The 18,596-nt window shown below is 44.9% G+C and overlaps 1 protein-coding gene across 11 annotated transcripts in view; it reads right to left on the reverse strand.

Moving 5' to 3' along the window:
• CCDA (cytochrome c biogenesis protein family) overlaps positions 1 to 18,596 on the reverse strand; it is a 115,683-nt gene that overhangs the window by 25,098 nt on the left and 71,989 nt on the right. For 7 of the 11 annotated variants that reach the window (XR_015185781.1, XR_015185779.1, XR_015185780.1 and 4 more), the window contains exons 4-8: positions 16,027 to 16,166; positions 15,854 to 15,939; positions 15,658 to 15,746; positions 15,423 to 15,584; positions 15,262 to 15,334 (exon numbers count right to left, since the gene is read on the reverse strand). Coding sequence is in view for 7 of the 11 variants with exons in the window: in XM_086494797.1 (XP_086350923.1) it covers positions 15,262 to 15,334; positions 15,423 to 15,584; positions 15,658 to 15,746; positions 15,854 to 15,939; positions 16,027 to 16,166 (550 nt within the window). In the remaining 4 variants the exon portion in view is untranslated. The remainder of the gene's footprint in view (positions 1 to 15,261; positions 15,335 to 15,422; positions 15,585 to 15,657; positions 15,747 to 15,853; positions 15,940 to 16,026; positions 16,167 to 18,596) is intronic. The other 4 variants (XM_086494798.1, XM_086494799.1, XM_086494802.1 and 1 more) reach the window with 2 other exon arrangements.

Consider the following 18,596-nt stretch of genomic DNA (forward strand, 5'->3'; position numbering starts at 1 on the left):
CAGAGGTGTCTGAGGTGGCTCTGTCCTGAATGCGCGAAGCTATCTGCTGCACAGCGGTAAGAGCTCCTCCCAAGTAATAGGAGTAGGGCGCGTGGAGGTAGTAAGTGACTGAAACAAGGAATCATAAGTGTCCGGAAGCTTGAGCAGCAACCGAGTTGCCATGCCCTCAGAAGAGATCTGGTGTCCACAAGCTGCTAGCTCATCACGGAGTAGAAGCATGAAGTCCTAGATAGTCGAAAATGACAAGACCTGTAAGTCCATCAAAGTCTTTTCCAGAGCGAGGATCCTTCCGGGTGTCTTCGCCTCGTACATGTCGCAAAGGAAACCCCATACCTCATGTGCAGTGGTGTGAGAGCGTAAAGACGTCAACACACTATCCGCACAATTGATGAGTAAGAAAGAGTAAACTCTGCGATGGTTCAGATTCCACTGATCCACCATAGCTTGTGTAACAACAATACTTGACCGCCATAAGCATTACCATGAGAAGAAGTAGATGAGGAGCTAGCACGTGTAACTGTAACAGACTTGGACACTCCAAGTCAAGAATCAACCGCGACAGCACCAAATAACCACTTCAAAACAATTTACAGATCACAATAGATTTGCACTGGCCCGGCGGAGTTCCGTGCCTAGAGATATTGGCCCCAAAGACTGGCGCCCCTTTCGGTATTTCTTTTTGTATTAATCAATCATCAAAGTACAAGAGAGCGGTTAGGGTTTCACTCTCAGACTCTGCGTCCAGATGCTCTGAGAAGTGAGGCCCTCACCACTAATTTAAAGGTTACAAGGGATGCCCAAAAGCAGAGCCCCAAAAGCTTTTAAAATCAAAAGCATCAATTCTCTCTCTCTCTTAGAGAGTCTTTTCTCTTTTTTTTATAAAAAAAAAAAGCAAAAGCAAAATTCGCGTCGCTCATCATTTTCCAAGAAAAAAAAATAATTAATTAATAATCCGCCTCCGCGATTTCCAGAAATTAGGGTTTTTGGCAAAATTTAGGGTTTGCAAGAATTTTAGGGTTTCTGGCAGAAATTAGGGTTTCTGCTGTCCGCCACATCATCACTTTGTGACATACCCCCCTCTTGAAAGCATTGTAATCGACTGCGATTACGCCTGCAAAACCGACAAAAGCCATAAACCGTCTTAGCAGACACTGACTGTTAGTACCTACGTACTAGGAACGCACATCTAGCACATGTACAAAATCGACAGTCACATCACAGGACATCACCAGACATCACAGGACATCACATGACATTCAACATTCATTCGGATCTTAGACCATGATTTATCGGCAATGTAGCTAGCAATCACATCTAGGTCCAATCGGGACCTCATCGATGTCCGATTGACTAACCCCTATTGCAACCATGTCTATTCGAGATCAATCAGACCAAAATGCTGCAGTCATTTCGGCTATCAGTTCCTGCACTCACAAGAAGTCAAGAACAAATCAGTATCATAATCAGGAATTCCATTTCATAAAGTCATCCAGCAGAATACTGTCAGCTCTCAGTATCCCTGAAGCTCAAAGAGACATCAGTGACTTTAGTATCAAAATCGAGGCATCTGTTGACAAAGGAGCGGAGTGACTCCCCTCTTGTGCATCCCACTGCACCAGATCTTCGGCGAAGCTGAGTTTCTGGGTTCCGTTTGGAGTAGACTATGCTAAACCAAAACATCGAGGTAAAGTTTCACAATCCGAGGAGTATCTGCTAGGTCCTCCTCCTCCATCCACTTCGCATCAAATGCAGGAAAGTTCTTGAACTTAACCAAGAACCGCCTTCGGACTTTACCTTTCTTCGTATCATTATGTGCCAAAATCTGTTCAGGAACAAGGATCTCCTCGTTTTCTTCCACTTTGGGTTGCTCATCAGGCTCCCCATCATCAGGCACATCACCCTTAACAAGTTTCAAGAGACTCACATGCAATGCATTATGAATCCTCCAAGTATCTGGCAGTTCCAATCGGAAGGAGACATCATTTATCTTGTCAGTAATCTGGAAAGGTCCGTAGTATCACATACTAAGCTTTGGAAAAAGCCTCTCCTTTCTCTTTTTCTTTCTTAGGCATGCCTTCTCAAAAGTAAGAGCACCCAATCATCCTCCTTCAGTTTCCAGTCGCGACGATGGCGATCCGCTGCCTTTTTCTGTCGTTCTTGAGACTCCTGCAAAGTCTCGCGAACCTTGGCAAAAGCCGTATCCAAATCTCGCGAATATTCATCCGCTTCAAATTTCTAATCTTTCGTGCTCAGGAAGGATGGAACCTTCGCAGCAGTTTCAACAATCTCTCATGGCGTCTTCCCCGTCGAAGAGTGTATCGTGTTGTTGTAGGCAAATTCCACCAAAGGTAAGTTCTTTTCCCATTGAGTCTTTTGATCCGAGATACAAGACTTCAATAAATCTAAAATCACTTAATTGGCAATCTCAAATTGCCCGTCAGTCTGCAAGTGGAACGATGACGAGAACTGCAACCGCGTGCCAATGTTCTCCCAAATTGCCTTCCAAAACAAACTCATAAATCTGGGGTCTCTGTCGGAGAGAATCGTCTCAGACGTGCCATGTAATCGGAAAATCATCGTGATCATTCTGTGTTCTTGGGAGATCAAAAATGAAATCCATTTCAATATTTTCCCAGGGGCGGGTGGATATGGGTAAAGGCTGTAACAATCCCTGTGCCTTATGCCTGTCAAACTTGACCTTCTGGCATACCAAGCAACTGCGCACAAACTCTTCCACATCCTTCTTCAGTCTCCGCCAAAAGAAATCTCTCTCTACCCCTTTCATGGTGGTAGCAATGCCGCGGTGACCCGTAAAAGGTGGACAGTGGCAATCAATCATAACCTTTTCCCTCAACGGCTGTGTAACGCACAACATAGTCTTTTTCATCAAGTAGCCTTCCCGAAGGGAGTATCCAGCTACTGTCTCCCCATCCCGTATCTGTGTGAAAATATCTGCAAAATCTGTATCTGTGGCATACTGATCGATCGACCATATCCTCGAAGCTCCTATGATGTATCACGGAAATAGCCAGAACCAACGGTTTCCGAGACAAAGCATCTGCCACCACATTCTTCTGACCCTGCACATGGACAATCTGGAAGTGGAACTGTGACAAGATGTTCACCCACCGCATCAGCTTTTCCGAAAGCTGCTTCTGTGACAAGAAGTAGCGCAAACTCTAATGGTTTGTAAAGACAGTAAAATCCGCTCCGAGTAGGTAATGCCGCCACTGAGTAAGAGCGTGGATAACCGCCAAAAGCTCTTTCCCATAGATCTGTGCTGTCATCTTCGGCCTAGAGAACAAACGGCTCTCGTAAGCTATGACATGGTCTTCTTGCATCAAGACCGCACCCAGACTACGACCAGAAGCATCACAAAATACTTCAAATGACTTCTGCAAGTCCGACAAAGTCAAATCTGGTCCTGTAGTCAATTTCTCTTTCAATGTCCGAAAGGCAGTCACCTCTGTGGGTCCCCATGAAAAAGGTACTGCTTTCTGTGTCAAGGTATGCAAAGGGGAAGCAACGTCTGCAAACTTTCGTATGAACCGCCTGTAGTACGAACACAGTCCCAAGAAGCTTCTAACTTCATCGACATTCCTCAAATCGGGCCAATCACGGATAGTCTCTATCTTGGCCGGGTCCATTTGCACTCTTGCTCTGACACAATGTGTCCCAAAAAGTGTATCCATGGTAGGAAAAATTCACTTTTCTTTGCATTAATCACTAGCGTGTGATCTCGTAATGCCTAAAAGACTTGAAGCAGATGATCTCTGTGTTCTGCCTCATTCTTGGAGAAAACAATGATGTCGTCAAAGAAAGTGCCAAAAAAAAAAAAAAAAAGCCTGTACTCTCGAAAAATCCTGTCCATCATCCGGTTAAATGTCGCAGGAGCATTGGTTAAGCCAAAAGGCATCACCAAAAACTAAAATAACCCAAAAGTCGTCCGAAAAGCTGTCTTGTAGACATCTCCTGGCGCTATCCTGATCTGATGATATCCACTCTTCAAGTCAATCCTGCTAAAGCACGAGGATCCTTGTAACCTGTCGAGTATATCATCGATCCTAGGAATCGGAAATCTGTTCTTGATGGTGATTTCGTTGAGAGTGCTATAATCGATGCACATTCTCCAAGATCCGTCTTTCTTCAAAACCAACAACACTGGAGAGCAATACGGTGAAGTACTAGGCTCGACAAGACCCTTTTCCAAGAGGTCTTTCACTGAGTTCATAATCTTTTCATTCTGTACTCGGCTCACACGATAAGGTGGCCGATTCGGTGGCGTGCTTCCAGATATCAGATCAATGGTATGATCTTCAGGCCCTCTCAAAAGCAATCGGCATGAGCGTGGAGAAAAAAATCTTGGCGTTCTTTTCTTCAGGTCAAAACATATTCAACTTTTATCCATCGTTCATTTCTCCCAAAAGAATGAGTAAGAAAACTGAAGTTCATCAAGTACAATCTCTAAGCCCTTCATTTATCAAAGTCGCTTTCTCGGCCTGGTAGTCAACCACGGCGTAGTTCTTGTGGTACCAAGGGATCCCGAGTAGAACGTCACTCACGTGCCCTGAACACCCCTGTCATTGCAAACGAAGTTTGCCAATGCTCGGTGTAATGGCAACATCCCATCCGGGTGCCAGTCGAACTACCTCCGCCTGTGGCGTCAGTCTGTCGGGCGTAGTTCCAAATCGAGCCGCCAATTCCAAGTGAAAAGAAGTTGGCCTTGGCTCCTTCAAAAGAGCTTCCTGATCCTTCACTTTGCCCCGAAAGCGGCAAAGTTTGTACTTTCATTCATTAGATTCGATGCAGGTCCCACGCCATGTGGTACCAGTTCTGCTTTTCTATCTGCCTTTTCTGCCACATTCCTCAGCTGCTCTCGAACTCTCAGACCTGTCGTCGTTTTTATCATTTTGTTCTTTCTGTGCCGTATCAAGGCACTTCGCGGAAATATCCCCGCATCCAAAGCACTTCCCCTCTCTGATGAAGCGAGCTCTCTCCTCAGGAGTAAGCTTGGGTCGTGCATCCTTTTTTTTTTTCTCTGGGTTGCTCTTTTTCATTCTACTTTCATTCCCAGAAGTCTGTTCGGCTCGTTGTGTCATGGCCTCATCTGTGGGGTAGGTCAGACTGCCAGAGTGAATGGCAAAGCCCCGCTTCGCATGACTCATCAACTCCTGAATAGAAGCCGACTTCTGTTCCAAGCAGTGATCTCGGATCTCTGTAGGTAGACCCAAGGTAAACCGCTCAATCTGTTCTCTGAACGAGATCTTCTTGAATGAAGAGGCGGGTAGAAAAGAGCTCCAGAATCTTTCACAATAAGAATTCACTGTATCGCTCTTGGTCATCCGGAGATGGTTCCAAGCAGCTCGTATATCTCGCTCAAACTCTTGAGTCAACCAAGAAGAAATAAAAAGCCTCTTGAATTTCAGCCATGTAACTGGCACAATCTTGCTTAATAGAAGCGTGGACCACCAAGTACGAGCATTCCCCTTCAAGTGAGAGGCAGCCCTCCGAATCTTGGAGTGCTCTGAATAGCGTCCTCCCGCAAAAGCGATGTCAAACTGCTGTATAAAAGACAAAGCCTTCGAAGCATCTAAGTATCCTGAAAAGTATCAAACTTGATCGAGTGGCCACCTTCCTTAAACTCTCGGACTTTCTTGCTTTTATCTTCGAGAAAGTCATACTGGTTGGCTTTGTAAAAATTCTTCTTGTTCGCATAAAACTTTCCGTCATCGGAATCTGAGCTGTCTGTAGACGAGTCCTCAGTAGAACTGTCAGTCTCTGGGCGAGATTTAGCCTTCTTTGCCTTTCTCTTGCCCTTTCCAAAGCGTTGCTTCTTGCTTCGCTTTTTACCTTTTCTGTCTTCTTCGCTCGAATCCGAGGAGCTAGAAGAATTGTCAGAAGAAGAAGAAGAAGATCTGGGTAGGTCTTCAAACTTGACGCGCTTCTTCAATTTCTTTGCCTTGTCAAATGTCGACCGACGACCTAAATATCCCGGGAAGTCAGTGCCTTTCTTCTGCTTTTTTGCCGTGCTTTTTGGCTTTCTTTTGCGTGTCAAAAAGCTGAGCAATCCGTGCATCAACCACGTTCTCCAGTTCCTTCTCCGTATATTTCTTGGAGGCAGAAGGTTTCTTGAGAGCGGGTTTCGAGAGTGGTGTTGTGGTTCTCTGCCACTCCATCTGTACCTCTTCCAAAGAAATCTGGTTCATATATTTTGCCATCTTCGGGTCCTGGGCAAAATTGAGCATCATCTTTATTGCATCGCCGATCAACTGGCGACGCTCTATCTCTCGCCGCTTCGCCTAAGTAGGCCAACGCGGGCCATACTCTCTGCCTGAATCTTCGTTGTGATCCCAGCCCGCATCTCCAAATGCAGAGGGAGTCGACTTATCATTGCCTGAAGCCATAGGTGCCGCGGAAAAAAAAATCAAAGATCGGATTTCCCGTAGAAGAGAAATCGGCCGTGCTCTGATACCACTGTAACAGACTTGGACACTCCAAGTCAAGAATCAACCGCGACAGCACCAAATAACCACTTCAAAACAATTTACAGATCACAATAGATTTGCACTGGCCCGGCGGAGTTCCGTGCCTTGAGATATTGGCCCCAAAGACTGGCGCCCCTTTTGGTATTTCTTTTTGTATTAATCAATCATCAAAGTACAAGAGAGCGGTTAGGGTTTCACTATCAGACTCTACGTCCAGATGCTCTGAGAAGTGAGGCCCTCACCACTAATTTAAAGGTTACAAGGGATGCCCAAAAGCAGAGCCCCAAAAGCTTTTAAAATCAAAAGCATCAATTCTCTCTCTCTTAGAGAGTCTTTTCTCTTTTTTTTATTAAAAAAAAAAGCAAAAGCAAAATTCGCGTCGCTCATCATTTTCCACAAAAAAATAATAATAATAATAATAATAATCCGCCTCCGCGATTTCCGGAAATTAGGGTTTTTGGCAAAATTTAGGGTTTGCAGGAATTTTAGGGTTTCTGCTGTCCGCCACGTCATCACTTTGTGACAATAACTAAAGAAGAAGTGGTAGCTGATGATGTCGATGTAGAAGCACAAGATGCAGGAGCAAGGCCGGGACACACGGCATTTGCAGTATCGATAAGCCACTCCCAAAGGTCAAACTGCAGAAGCATCACCATGATCTTTATCTTCCAGACGACAAAGTTGGAGCCGTCAAGCTTTTCGCCAGGAGGAAAGATGGGCATGGCTATGAGTGTTGGCATAGATACAGACAAAAAATCAGCAGAGAAGTCTCGTGTGTAAAATCAGAAGCAAAGGTGAGTATAGGATCGGAAAACCACGCCGGATAGAACGCCAAAAGACCGCAAAGTAGGGGGTACGCGACGGGAGAGGCAAGGGAAACCCGAAGGGATGCCGATGAAGCAAAGTCGAGGTCGAAACCTGAAATTGCAGCAAAAGGGAGCTCGAAACACCGCAAGAACGCAGGGGTTTGAGCAAAAACGCCAGGTGATGAACACCGGATGCCGAGAAGGTAAGGTGAGGGCTGTAAATGCACCAAAACAAGCTGAAAATCAGCAGGTAAGTGATCGGGAAATCGCCAGCAATAGTCACAACTATTGAGCTTCCAAGCGGGAAGACCAAGGGGCAAGGAGCGGGGCTCCGGCTGTCCAAGATCCGTAACCAAGAAAACGCTGAAGTGAAGGTTAAAAAACGCTGTTCTAAAGCTGTCCTGACTGCCACAAAAAACGCTAGGAATGTTGGCTGCTGTCCTGCCTAAAAACGCTAGGGTATAGGGCTGAAAAACGCAGATCAGCGGGCTGGCGTCCCGCAAAAACGCTAGATCCAGATCTGGCTGAAAAACGCTAAAGCAAGGAGAGGGCTAGCGGTGACGATGAGGCAGAGGGAGGGAGGGCGAGAGCAAAGGATGCAGAAGAGGTACCGTCCACCAAAAACGCTGGTGTTGTAGGCAAAAAACGCAGGTCCAAAGCTGAAAACGCTGGTGGAGAGGGAAATCCTTCCCGATGAAAAGCTCTGCAGAGTCCTCCCAGGTGTAGGCAATGGTAGATCCAAGCCTAGAGCTCTGATACCATGTCAGAGAGAGAGAGAGAGAGAGAGAGAGAGAGAGAGAGAGAGAGAGAATGGCGATGGACACACAAGAGACAGATGGCAAAGGCTGGCAAGCCCCAATAACTCCAGATGGCAAAAATTGTTGTGTACAAGACAAGATATGAATGGGAGAGTGCACCCACCCCCCCCCCCCCCCCCCCTCTCCTATGTATAGGAGAATAGGGAGTAGGTAGGGCAGACTAGAAGCCCCAACGACCATGCACAAAAAACCCATAAATGAGCAAAAAATGGAAAAGGACCAGAATAGGTCCGGCCAGGCAAAGTGCTGAGCAAAACCCTAAATGTGCCTAAAGATCCCTGTCTAGCAGGTGTACGGGTGGCCAACCCACAACCAAGGGCCAGTGCACGCGATGTGTGTGAAGCCTGTAGGCAGTGTGCCAAGCATCTAGAGATGAAGAATCTAACAGCGACAACACGGTATCAGAGAGGTTAACACGACCAAGCCTTGCTATACAGTTGAATCGTTAGCGAAGGTGATCTTTGCCAAGCCGAGTAATATATCTAGAGGTGGAAAGCACCTCAAAATATAGTTAATTTGCTACCTCTCTACAAGAGGGCGGCTTCCAATGAGCAAACTTCAATACCTCTTGCCATGAGAGCACCAAGCACATGAGCAAAAACGATTGCTTACATTTGAATGGCTGATTTTCATTTACAATATGCCACCATGGTGCCTCTATCAAAGTCTTGCCATGTGGCCAAACTTGTCTTGCATATGAAATCCTCAACAATGGAAACCCATGGTTGCATGGAATCAACACACATATCTTGAAGAAGGCCCCAACGCCTGGCTATCATACGTGTCCCTACATTCGAAATTGTTGCCCCACCTATTCTTTTAGGGGTGGATAAGTGCTTTCATGAGACCCACACCGTCCCTGACTTGAGGTTATTTTTCTTTCCAAATCATGAAACGGATGGGTTGAGTGATTCTGGAAATTAATTTAGAATTCCACGGCAACAAAAGTATGAAATACAATAGCATAGGAAGCCATATTGCGTTGGGTGAATGACTTGTGCCAAAGTCCGATGCAAACGATTAGCAATAACTTTCATGCAACTCTTATAGAACCCTCCCATTAAGGAAATAGGTCACCACTGTTCAAATTTACATGGAGACGGGACCTTCAATGAAAAACTAATAAGCCCAATCTTCCAAGAATTATGCATGGTGCCAGAATCCCAAACATATTGAAAAAGGGTGGTAAGTGGCTGCTTCAAAGCGTTTGCATACTGAGAAAATAATTCATTGGTAAGTCCATCCCATCTTTAGCTTTTGTTTTTGGGTGAGTGAAGTAAGATATCCTCAACCTCATCCGTAGTAATGTCGACCTCAAGAGTAGCAGCCATATCAGCTGACACACGGGCACACACCAACATAGAGTCCTTGAATCAGCATTTACATTCTGTGAGGAACCCAACAAGGAAGCATTTGTAGCTGCCCTTGAGTCACCATTTACATTCTATGAGGAACCCAAATATGGAGGCATCCACAATCATGTCTCCTACATCATTTTGGAGCCTCACAATGTTTTCACGAGCATGCACAGGATGCAAACCGCGATAGAAACAATGCGTCGATAGCTCCCACTCTAGCCTTTTCATAGTCAGTCATATGCAAAGTAGCAATGTGTTTGACCATGTATTTTGCAGCCAAAAGCAAAGTTTCATGATTTGGTATTTACAACAAGCTGGGCATGAGTAGCATCCAGTAGTGCCTCCAGTAGCATCACCTGTTGACGGTGCACATATGCATTATGAATACAATATTGCTGTGCCACCCTCCGCACATTGGCGACAAATATATTCTAGGCCTAAAGATCAAAAGAGGGCAATACGACAATGAAGTTGGCAATGAGCTGATCCATATAACCTTTGAACACACAATGCTTCAAAAAGGAGCTATTGAAATTCAGTGGAGCCTTTGCTAGCAAGGTTTTGAACATATCCACAAGTTGCTCCAACATTTGAAACACCACAGTAAAGTGGTTTGACGATGACTGTGGAACATTTAGTGTTTCACAGTCATCGTCAAACCTCAGGTAAGAAACCGTCGTCATGTACAACGTACATCCTATACAATTGACTCCATGTGGTGGAATATTGGGCCGATTGGTATGTGTAACATGGTTCATCAGGATGTAACCAAAACCATAGCTCTTGCTTAAGGAAAAAGCACTGCAAAGTTGACCACACCCTATGCTCACGTGTGTCCATCAATGCATGTCGTGAAGAAGATTGCGAGAGAAGCCCATAAAACAGATCGTTCATGACCAACATCATGTACATACAACACATCAAGCCAAGTTAATGTAACAAATGAATTGAAAAGAGGACTTAACCACAAACATATGTCACATGCACATGGCTCTGTGTGCCACGTGGACATGCTTCATCGACTTCCACAGCTAGGTTTCCCCTTGTTCCTATATAGGAGTGTCTAGAATCCTAGGAGGATTAGTACCGGAAATTTTGTGAGCCTATTCATAGTACCTGCATGTTCGGACGAGTCCATTCAATTAGGTTTTCTAGTTTTGGAACCCTCTTGCATAAATGGTTTGTACACATGCACTACAGTGGGCATCTGGCATGACGTGCAAATAGTTTTAGGTTAGAGGAATCCAACGAGACATTCCCTACGTCGATCAGATTCATGGGTGGCCAGATGTGCGACAGTTTCACCCAGAAACTAACCCCTTGGTCAAACTTATTAATAAATCATTTTTATGATTTATTTGTAGGAATTTGACCCAGAAACTAACCCCTGGTCAAACTTATTAATAAATCATTTTCATGATTTATTTGTAGGAATTCGACACAGATTTTGCCCTACCTAGCCCTTAGTTAATTTATAACCCCAAATTTTGGCCTATAAAGAGAGCAATCAGCCTATCGCTTAACATAATTGAAGATAGTGCAGATTGCATAGCTTGGCGTTTGGGAGAAATTAGTCCTAGCATTTTTCTGCTCCAGGCGCCAGATCAGCCAGCAATCTCATCCTTCAGCCCTAGCGCTTGGTCAAGGGCAGCCAATCAGCTAGCATTTTCAGCTTTCAGCCTTGGCGCTGCCATCATTGCAGATCAGCCCCTTGCGTTTTCAATTTTCATCCCTTCCCTCGCCAGATCGGCTTGGATCTCGTCTCGGTAGCTTCTTTGTTGCGGTCAGGTACTTTGGCGGCCCATCGAGTCTCCCCTCGGCCATTCCCTTGCCGTCATAGAGTGCTCCCATTGCCGTCCATCATCGGCATCGTCGAGATCTGCGTTTTCAACCCTTAATTTCTCTCACATCGGGAGCGCAATTCAGCCCCAAATCTATCCCTTGATGGCCATTCGCAATCCCACATTCAGAAGATCCAAAGGTGCATCAAATTAGCCCCCGAGGTGTCTTGTCTTGAGGAGTTATTGCGGCAACAATCATCATTCGAGTCAGTAGAGTTTGCACTTGAGGTATTGCATGTGTGTACATTTTATTTACGGAATCAAAAGCAGATACCACATCAGCAATGGTGTGGGGGGCCCTCGAGAGGGCTGGTTGGGACCTCATGGGGTGTCATTCTCCTCTTCTAACCTAGATCTTCACCATTTTCAATTCTGCTGCACTTAACATTGGTATCAGCGCTTTGAAGATTTTCTACTAATCCGCTAGTCCCCAAAAAAGTTTTTCTTCCTCTCTTGTGTTTTTGGTTGTGTTGGCAGCCCTTTGGTGTATACTTCTCCCTCTCTTGGAACTACAGGCCTGCCATTGCGCGTAGGATCGTGCGCCTTGAGCGTCAAAAAATAGCAACCAATTATACATTGAGTGTTGCATGCGGGGTGCACTGACGAGGGGGTATATAGTCTCCCAAAGATTAGTGTGCAACCTTCCTTGAACCAAAAGCGAAAATCCTTGCATTGTCAAGACTTGTAGCGGTAAGGAGACATCCACCAATCAAGAAGGCGGGTAAGTTCCACCTATGAATCCTCCCATTATTTCTCCCCCTACCCCTCCGTCTTTGCCACCAAATCCCATGGATGCTATGATGCGGATGATGATGGAGATGATGGCGGCAAGAAGAAGCGCGTCGACTAGAGCATGCGGAAGCGGTGGAGCGAGAGGAACGTCGATTGGCCACCGAAGCCGAGACTCGTAGACGGGAGCGCAAGGCAGATGCCAAGGCTCGTAGGCAAGAAAGGGAATCCATGCCTGAACTCATCATCACTTTGGCGGTGCGATCCAATCCTTCTTCTTCGAAACCGGATTATGAGCGGCTTGCCAAGACCATTGCGGAGGCGACCAATGCTACACGGACGACCAATGAACGAATTCCCGAGAAGACCATGTTCCGTAAGTATGGCATAAGATATATGCTATTGTCATTTATTCTTGGTTGCATCAATTTACATCCTATTTTACGATTGTTAAAAAGTCTAATAATAAAAAAATTCTCTTGCTTCCATGCATCTCACGCGTGATGCCATCACTTGAAAGGATGAGTGGATGAAGGAGGAAGCCCACAAGGCGGCCCACTCCGTATCTCTCCTCGTTCCCCCTCTCGAGCTTAGTTGGGAGGAGTTCCAAGAGGATTTGAAGACGCAATTCTTGCCTCCACAATACTTGAAGCGATTGAAGGAAATTTTTTGGGCTTTGTCTCAACAAGGTAAACATGTGATGCCGTATGCTAACCGTGTATCTCAGTTAGGTAGAAAATTGAGGAAATCGGATGAGGAAAGGTTGGAGGCCTTTCTCTTTGGATTGGACCACTCGATCAAGTTTGATGTGGAAGCTGGTGATCCGAAGACATTGCAAGAGGCTATACGCTTGGCTCACTCCAATTGATGAAGCACAACAAGGCTAAGCTCAAGACGGCCAACGGTAATGGTAACTCTTCCTCTCATGACTCCTCTAAGGACAAGGACAAGAATTTTAATGGGAATGGTAACAATAATAAGAAGTCTTCCAGTTCTTCTTCTCAATCTAATTTTCTGTCTATATCACAATCTAAGGGCAATAAATCTAAGCATAAGGGTGAAGGAAAATCTGATAAACCTCAACTCACACCTGATGAAAAGATTCCTCAAGGAGTTTTAGGTGGTCAATTAAGTAGAGAAGAACAAGCATTGTATGCAAAGGAACGTAGGTGCTTCCATTGTCACGTCATAGGTCACCTAAAAAAGGAGTGTCCTAAGAAAGAATCTAAAAAGGAAACCTCTAATGTATCAACTTCTGACTCGCCTTCTCAAGTGAATGCTATGAGTATGACTGAGCTAGAAGCTAAGCAGGAGGGGACTTTCGTAGAAGATGAACTCATAAAATGTTATGGGGATACGAATGGTCAAAGGGTCATTGGGTTGTTTGATTCTGGAAGTTCTCATGATGTCATAAGCGAATCTCTTGTGAAACGTGCATGTCTTCAAACTTCTTCAATCCACACCCTCCTAGTGCAGGGGCTCTCTGAAGGCATGAACGCTTCTCTCTCTCTCTCTCTCTCTCTCTCTCTCTCTCTCTCTCTCTCTCTCTCTCTCTCTCTCTCTCTCTCATTCATAACAGGTCTTGAGTTCAACTCTCCTCGTCGGATAGATCTTTCAGGTCTCTTGGGATAGTTTCCTACGACGTTAATACAATCTTCTCTCTCTCTCTCTATGAGATACGGGGGCGTTTCCACTGCTTATTCAGAGAGGGTTTTGGTCCTCTATCTAGGGTCATGAGTTATGAGGATCAGAGATGTCTTGGACTATATCTACTTGAGTTACACAGGTATAGAGACACTTTACTGGGGAGAGCTAGAGAGAGGCAGTCCCAGAGACACATTACAGATTTCTTTTCACTAGATATGGGACAGCCAGAGGAGCAGCCACCACTGCAGAGCTCGTCCCACACTCATTCGACCACTACTGGCACTCTCATCGACCGAGCATTGGAGCTACAGAGATACAGACGACCGCGACTGAGGAGAGGAGCTACACAGCATCGACGGAGACTACAACAGAAGATTCGAGCCATACTCTCTCGACATCCAGAGTGCAGATGAGGATGGATCCTCACCATTTCTTCCATCTTTGTTTCACACACTGTTACATCCAGTTTACCGGGTACCTATTGTATCAGCTGCCACACCCACGTAGTTTTAGATTGTAGTAGTAGTAGTAGTATTTTGTTCCACTTCTAGTTCTTTTCTAGTTCTTTTGTACCCAGACATGGTATTAGATTCACTATTTTGTAACTGATTGGTCTCATAGGTCATTTTGGCCTTTTGAAGACGTTAATATAACATTTCATTTCATTTCATTTCTCTCTCTCTCTCTCTCTCTCTCTCTCTCTCTCTCTCTCTCTCTCTCTCTCTCTCTCTCAGAGGTGTCTCGGATTGTTCCTACTAGAGCTGCGCAGACTTAGGGAGAGCTTGCTGAGGACATTAGGGGAAAGACAGTCTCAGAGATGGATCACAAATTTCTTTACACCGGCCAGGGGAGAGCCAGAGGAGCAGTCAGTATAGCAGATCTCAGAGCCCATCCATACCAAAGGTACACTGCTTGATCGAGCCACTAAGCTAGGCAAATCCAGACGCCCACGACCTCGGGGGGTCTCCCACCATCGACGAAGGCTGCAACAGAAGATACAAATCACTCTAGCTTGACATGCAAGATGCCCAACTAGAGTACTGGTAGACCATGGAGGAGGTTGATGAGATTCGACAACGACCGATGAGGGATTTCATCTGAACCCACCAACCCCTCCCCCTGTTTCTCTTCTCAATCCCGAATCAGCTTCAGATTTATTTCCTTCCTCAGTGTTCTAGTGTTTAGTTCTTAGTTAGTTTACTTCTTTTAGTTTCGTACTCATACATGATATTAGATTCACCAGTTGTAACTTTTTGGTCTCATAGGTCATTTTGGCCTTTTGAATACGTTAATATAACATTTCATTTCATTTCATCTCCATCTCTCTCTCTCTCTCTCTCTCTCTCTCTCTCTCTCTCTCTCTCTCTCTCTCTCTCTCTCTCTCTCTCACACACACACACACACACACACTTCTGTCGAATGCCTTTCTTTCTCTCTCTATCTCTTTTGCATACCCTAATCAAGCTGCCTTCACAGGCCACATGTACGTTACCTCCTCAAATCTGTTGTTACAAGTAAATAAGAGTAACTTGGAAGGATGTTAAGATGAAATAGCTTAAGGTAAAGTCCAAGTTAACTGGATGGAAGACTTGCTGCAGCTGATCGCGGATCAAAATCTCCAAAGAATGATGGCAGTTGCAATTCAATTATCTGAAAGGACACCATCAACAGAGCATCCGTTAGCTAACACTTTCCTTCAACTCATGGTATGTCAAAGACATATTCTGCAAATATATACCTCAAGAAGATTTAAGCCCATCACTACTGCCAAGGCAGAAGCTCCAATGGGTAACCCCTGTCCAATTTGCCCATATGCCTTGCCAGCCAACGAGGCTACAACACCCAAGAGAGCTAATGTTGAAGCAAGCCCTAAAGAAAAGGATAGGGAGTCCACCAATACCTACCACCAAGAAAAAATACAGATAAAGATGTGAGAAACTTAAGACCAATCAAGATGCGTTGACAAAACCTACATCTGGAAATTTAGTGAAAGATTGAAGTCTTCTTGTGGCAAAGTACGAGCAACCAACCTGCACACGATTCTTTCCAGCTCCAGAAGCTCCTGAAATCCACATCAAAAGCAAGATAGCATTAATATGTAAGTTTCACTGATATAATTCAATCATAAAAAGTCAATGGAGTTCAAGTTGCTGATGAAAGGAATGCTACCAATATAACCAAGAGTCAATGGCAACACACTGAGTGTACAGGGAGAGAGACTTGTAACCAGGCCTGCTCCGAAAATAACAGCCACCCTGTCAATAGGTGATGAAGAAATATTACCAATAATAAGCCAGAGGCCCAAACTTAATGAGACCATGAATGTTTGTCATTACACCTACCCTGCCGGGCCAAGTGTGGTCAGCTGTACCTCAACCAGTTCATTTGCACTCTGTCCTGCGTTATACAAGAGGCTACTAAACCAATCGTCAAGTCCCAAATCAGCTAGAAATATAGCCGAGGGTAATGTAATGTCTCCTCCCTGAGCATAAAAACAAGTTCAGGCATACAATGGCTTTTGTCAAAAAGTTTTACCTGCAAACTGTCTTCTTGTATTCTCAGATAAAGTTGAATCACACCAAAGTCATATGCCACCCCTCTTCAAATCAAAAGATCCACCTCAAAAAAAAAGAAGCGGCCATAGGGTTCGCATAGTGACAGAAAACGCTAGTTTGTGGACCTTGGGATGGCAGAACAGCACAATCTGATGGGCCAAATCAGACAGCACTCCATCATCAAAATTGCAGTGATGTTGGATCATCCTTTGAGGAAAAGCTGAAGGCGGTGGATAACTGTGTAAACAGGGCTATTTAACAAATTAAAGGGTGTTTCTGCTTCTTCAACCTTTCCTTACTCTATACGTGCCAATTTTTGAAAGCTTTTGGCTTCACTCAAGCTTAGTCCTCCCACACATTTCCTCTTCCTTGTCCCTCCACTCTCCTTGCCTCCCTGAACCCATCCATTAACTAAGAAGAATGACGCAAGACATTCTGCATCGTATAAAATGTAGTGCAATAGATTGCACATTCTACAACCAATGCATGTGAGGATTTAGTCCACAGTCATCACATTTACAGAATTTCCAAAGGACGCTATACTTTGTATCAAATGTGCAGACAAGTAAGTTTCTTGACAAACATTTTCAGAAATCTCCTCTTGTTCTCTTTTCTGCCATCAAATACATTGGGACCTCAATTTTGTATAGAAGTTCAAACCAACTTCCACCTATCCAAATAGTTCTAACCAATTGACCAACAGGGGGTACTACACATGTATCACAATATCCATTGTCCGCATATGCAACCAAATATGCACCAGGAATCGCATGAAACAAGATGTGAGAGCTGTACAAAGAGAAGCATTGGTGAAAATAAACCTGAAAGTCCACCTCCATGCGCCATCCTTGCCCATAGAACAAGATTTTGGTCACACCGCTGCCAAAGTATGGCATAGAAACTGCTTTCGAGGCTCAGCCTGAAGAAAAAGACCTTGGACGATGAGCTCGGAAAGCAAGGCATGGCTCGGCATCTCCAGATCAATAATACTCAATCCAACATCCTCCATCGGCGTAATGATGGTAGGCCATGCTACTCACTGATGGATGTCTCTAGAGCCATCACAACCTCCCCAAAGAAAGTTGTGCACGGGCGGCGCAAGCCTCATGCACAACAGGGATAAAACCCATGGATGCACATCCAGCAAGTAGTAGTATACCAAGCTGTCTCAAAAGAAGCACTTGATCTACAACCATAGCTCTTTCTGCAATTGATTAGAAGACTAATGACAGAGCTTCCTCCAAATGGGATTGCAATATTGGCTCAAACGGCTGCTGCGCAGAAATTCAATGCGCACAGGAAAACCGAAGTAACAGCAACTCTAGTAGAGATCTAGCCAAGTAAAGCCATCAAATAGTTCCCAGTCGCACTCCTCAACATCCACCAAAAAAACCATGAGATTTGAGCCAGTTGATCGCACCTCTATGGGCCAGACATTAAAACAGACAAAAGCAGGGTGTCATCTGCATACTCGTGAACAGATCAGGCTCCTCATGCACAGGCATGCGAAGACACACAGCCATGGCATCCTGCCCTGCAGATAGAGGGACATGGCCAACACAAAGAGATATGGAGCTACAGGGGAGCCCTGATGTACTGATCAAGATAGGCCAACACGTTGACCTATAACCCCACAAATGGTGATCCACTAGAAGCGGATCTTCCAAAGTGATGCTACACCAACAATCCACCAGCCCTGATCAAAGTCTGTGCGGGACGCATGGATGAGATCAAGTAAGAATGGCCTCAACCATGCACTAATAATTCAAGAAAATATCTTAAACACAAAGGACATGAAGCAAGATAGGTCTCAATGATGAAGATGCGAGGTATCACCACCATTTGGTATAAGAGGAATCAGTCTGGACGACATAGATGCAGGCATCTCACCAATACCAAAGATGTGCTGCCAACCCTGCAACAGCAACCTACCTAGTATATCCCAATACTTCAAGAAAAACTGGAGTCAAACCATTATCTCCCAGAGAAGAGGCACTGTCACTACCATGCACTGCATCATTCATCTCAGTAAGACTGACAGGTATCAGCAAAAGATGACACATCTCTTGAGTAACCAGATGGAAGACATGCAACCAAACCTCCAATCCAGTAAAAAAAATGGAATCAGTGTGACTGGTTCAGAAGTAGAAAGTGTAACAAAGTCGTCCGAAGCAATGTCAAGAACTTCATCGTGGTTGGTGTGAAGAGCTCCTGTACTATCTCTGAGTGCCCCCACAAAGTATCTCCATTGAGGTCTCTCCATAAAATGCTTCTATCTACTTTGATTATCCATGTTGACTTTGAAGCATGATGTCAAGTCAGATTCCTCCTATTGGAGTTGAAGTAGAGTCTCTCTA

Source organism: Adiantum capillus-veneris, chromosome 22, assembly GCF_014529385.1.
Source record: "Adiantum capillus-veneris isolate H3 chromosome 22, ASM1452938v2, whole genome shotgun sequence".
In the NCBI taxonomy this organism is placed as follows: domain Eukaryota; kingdom Viridiplantae; phylum Streptophyta; class Polypodiopsida; order Polypodiales; family Pteridaceae; genus Adiantum; species Adiantum capillus-veneris.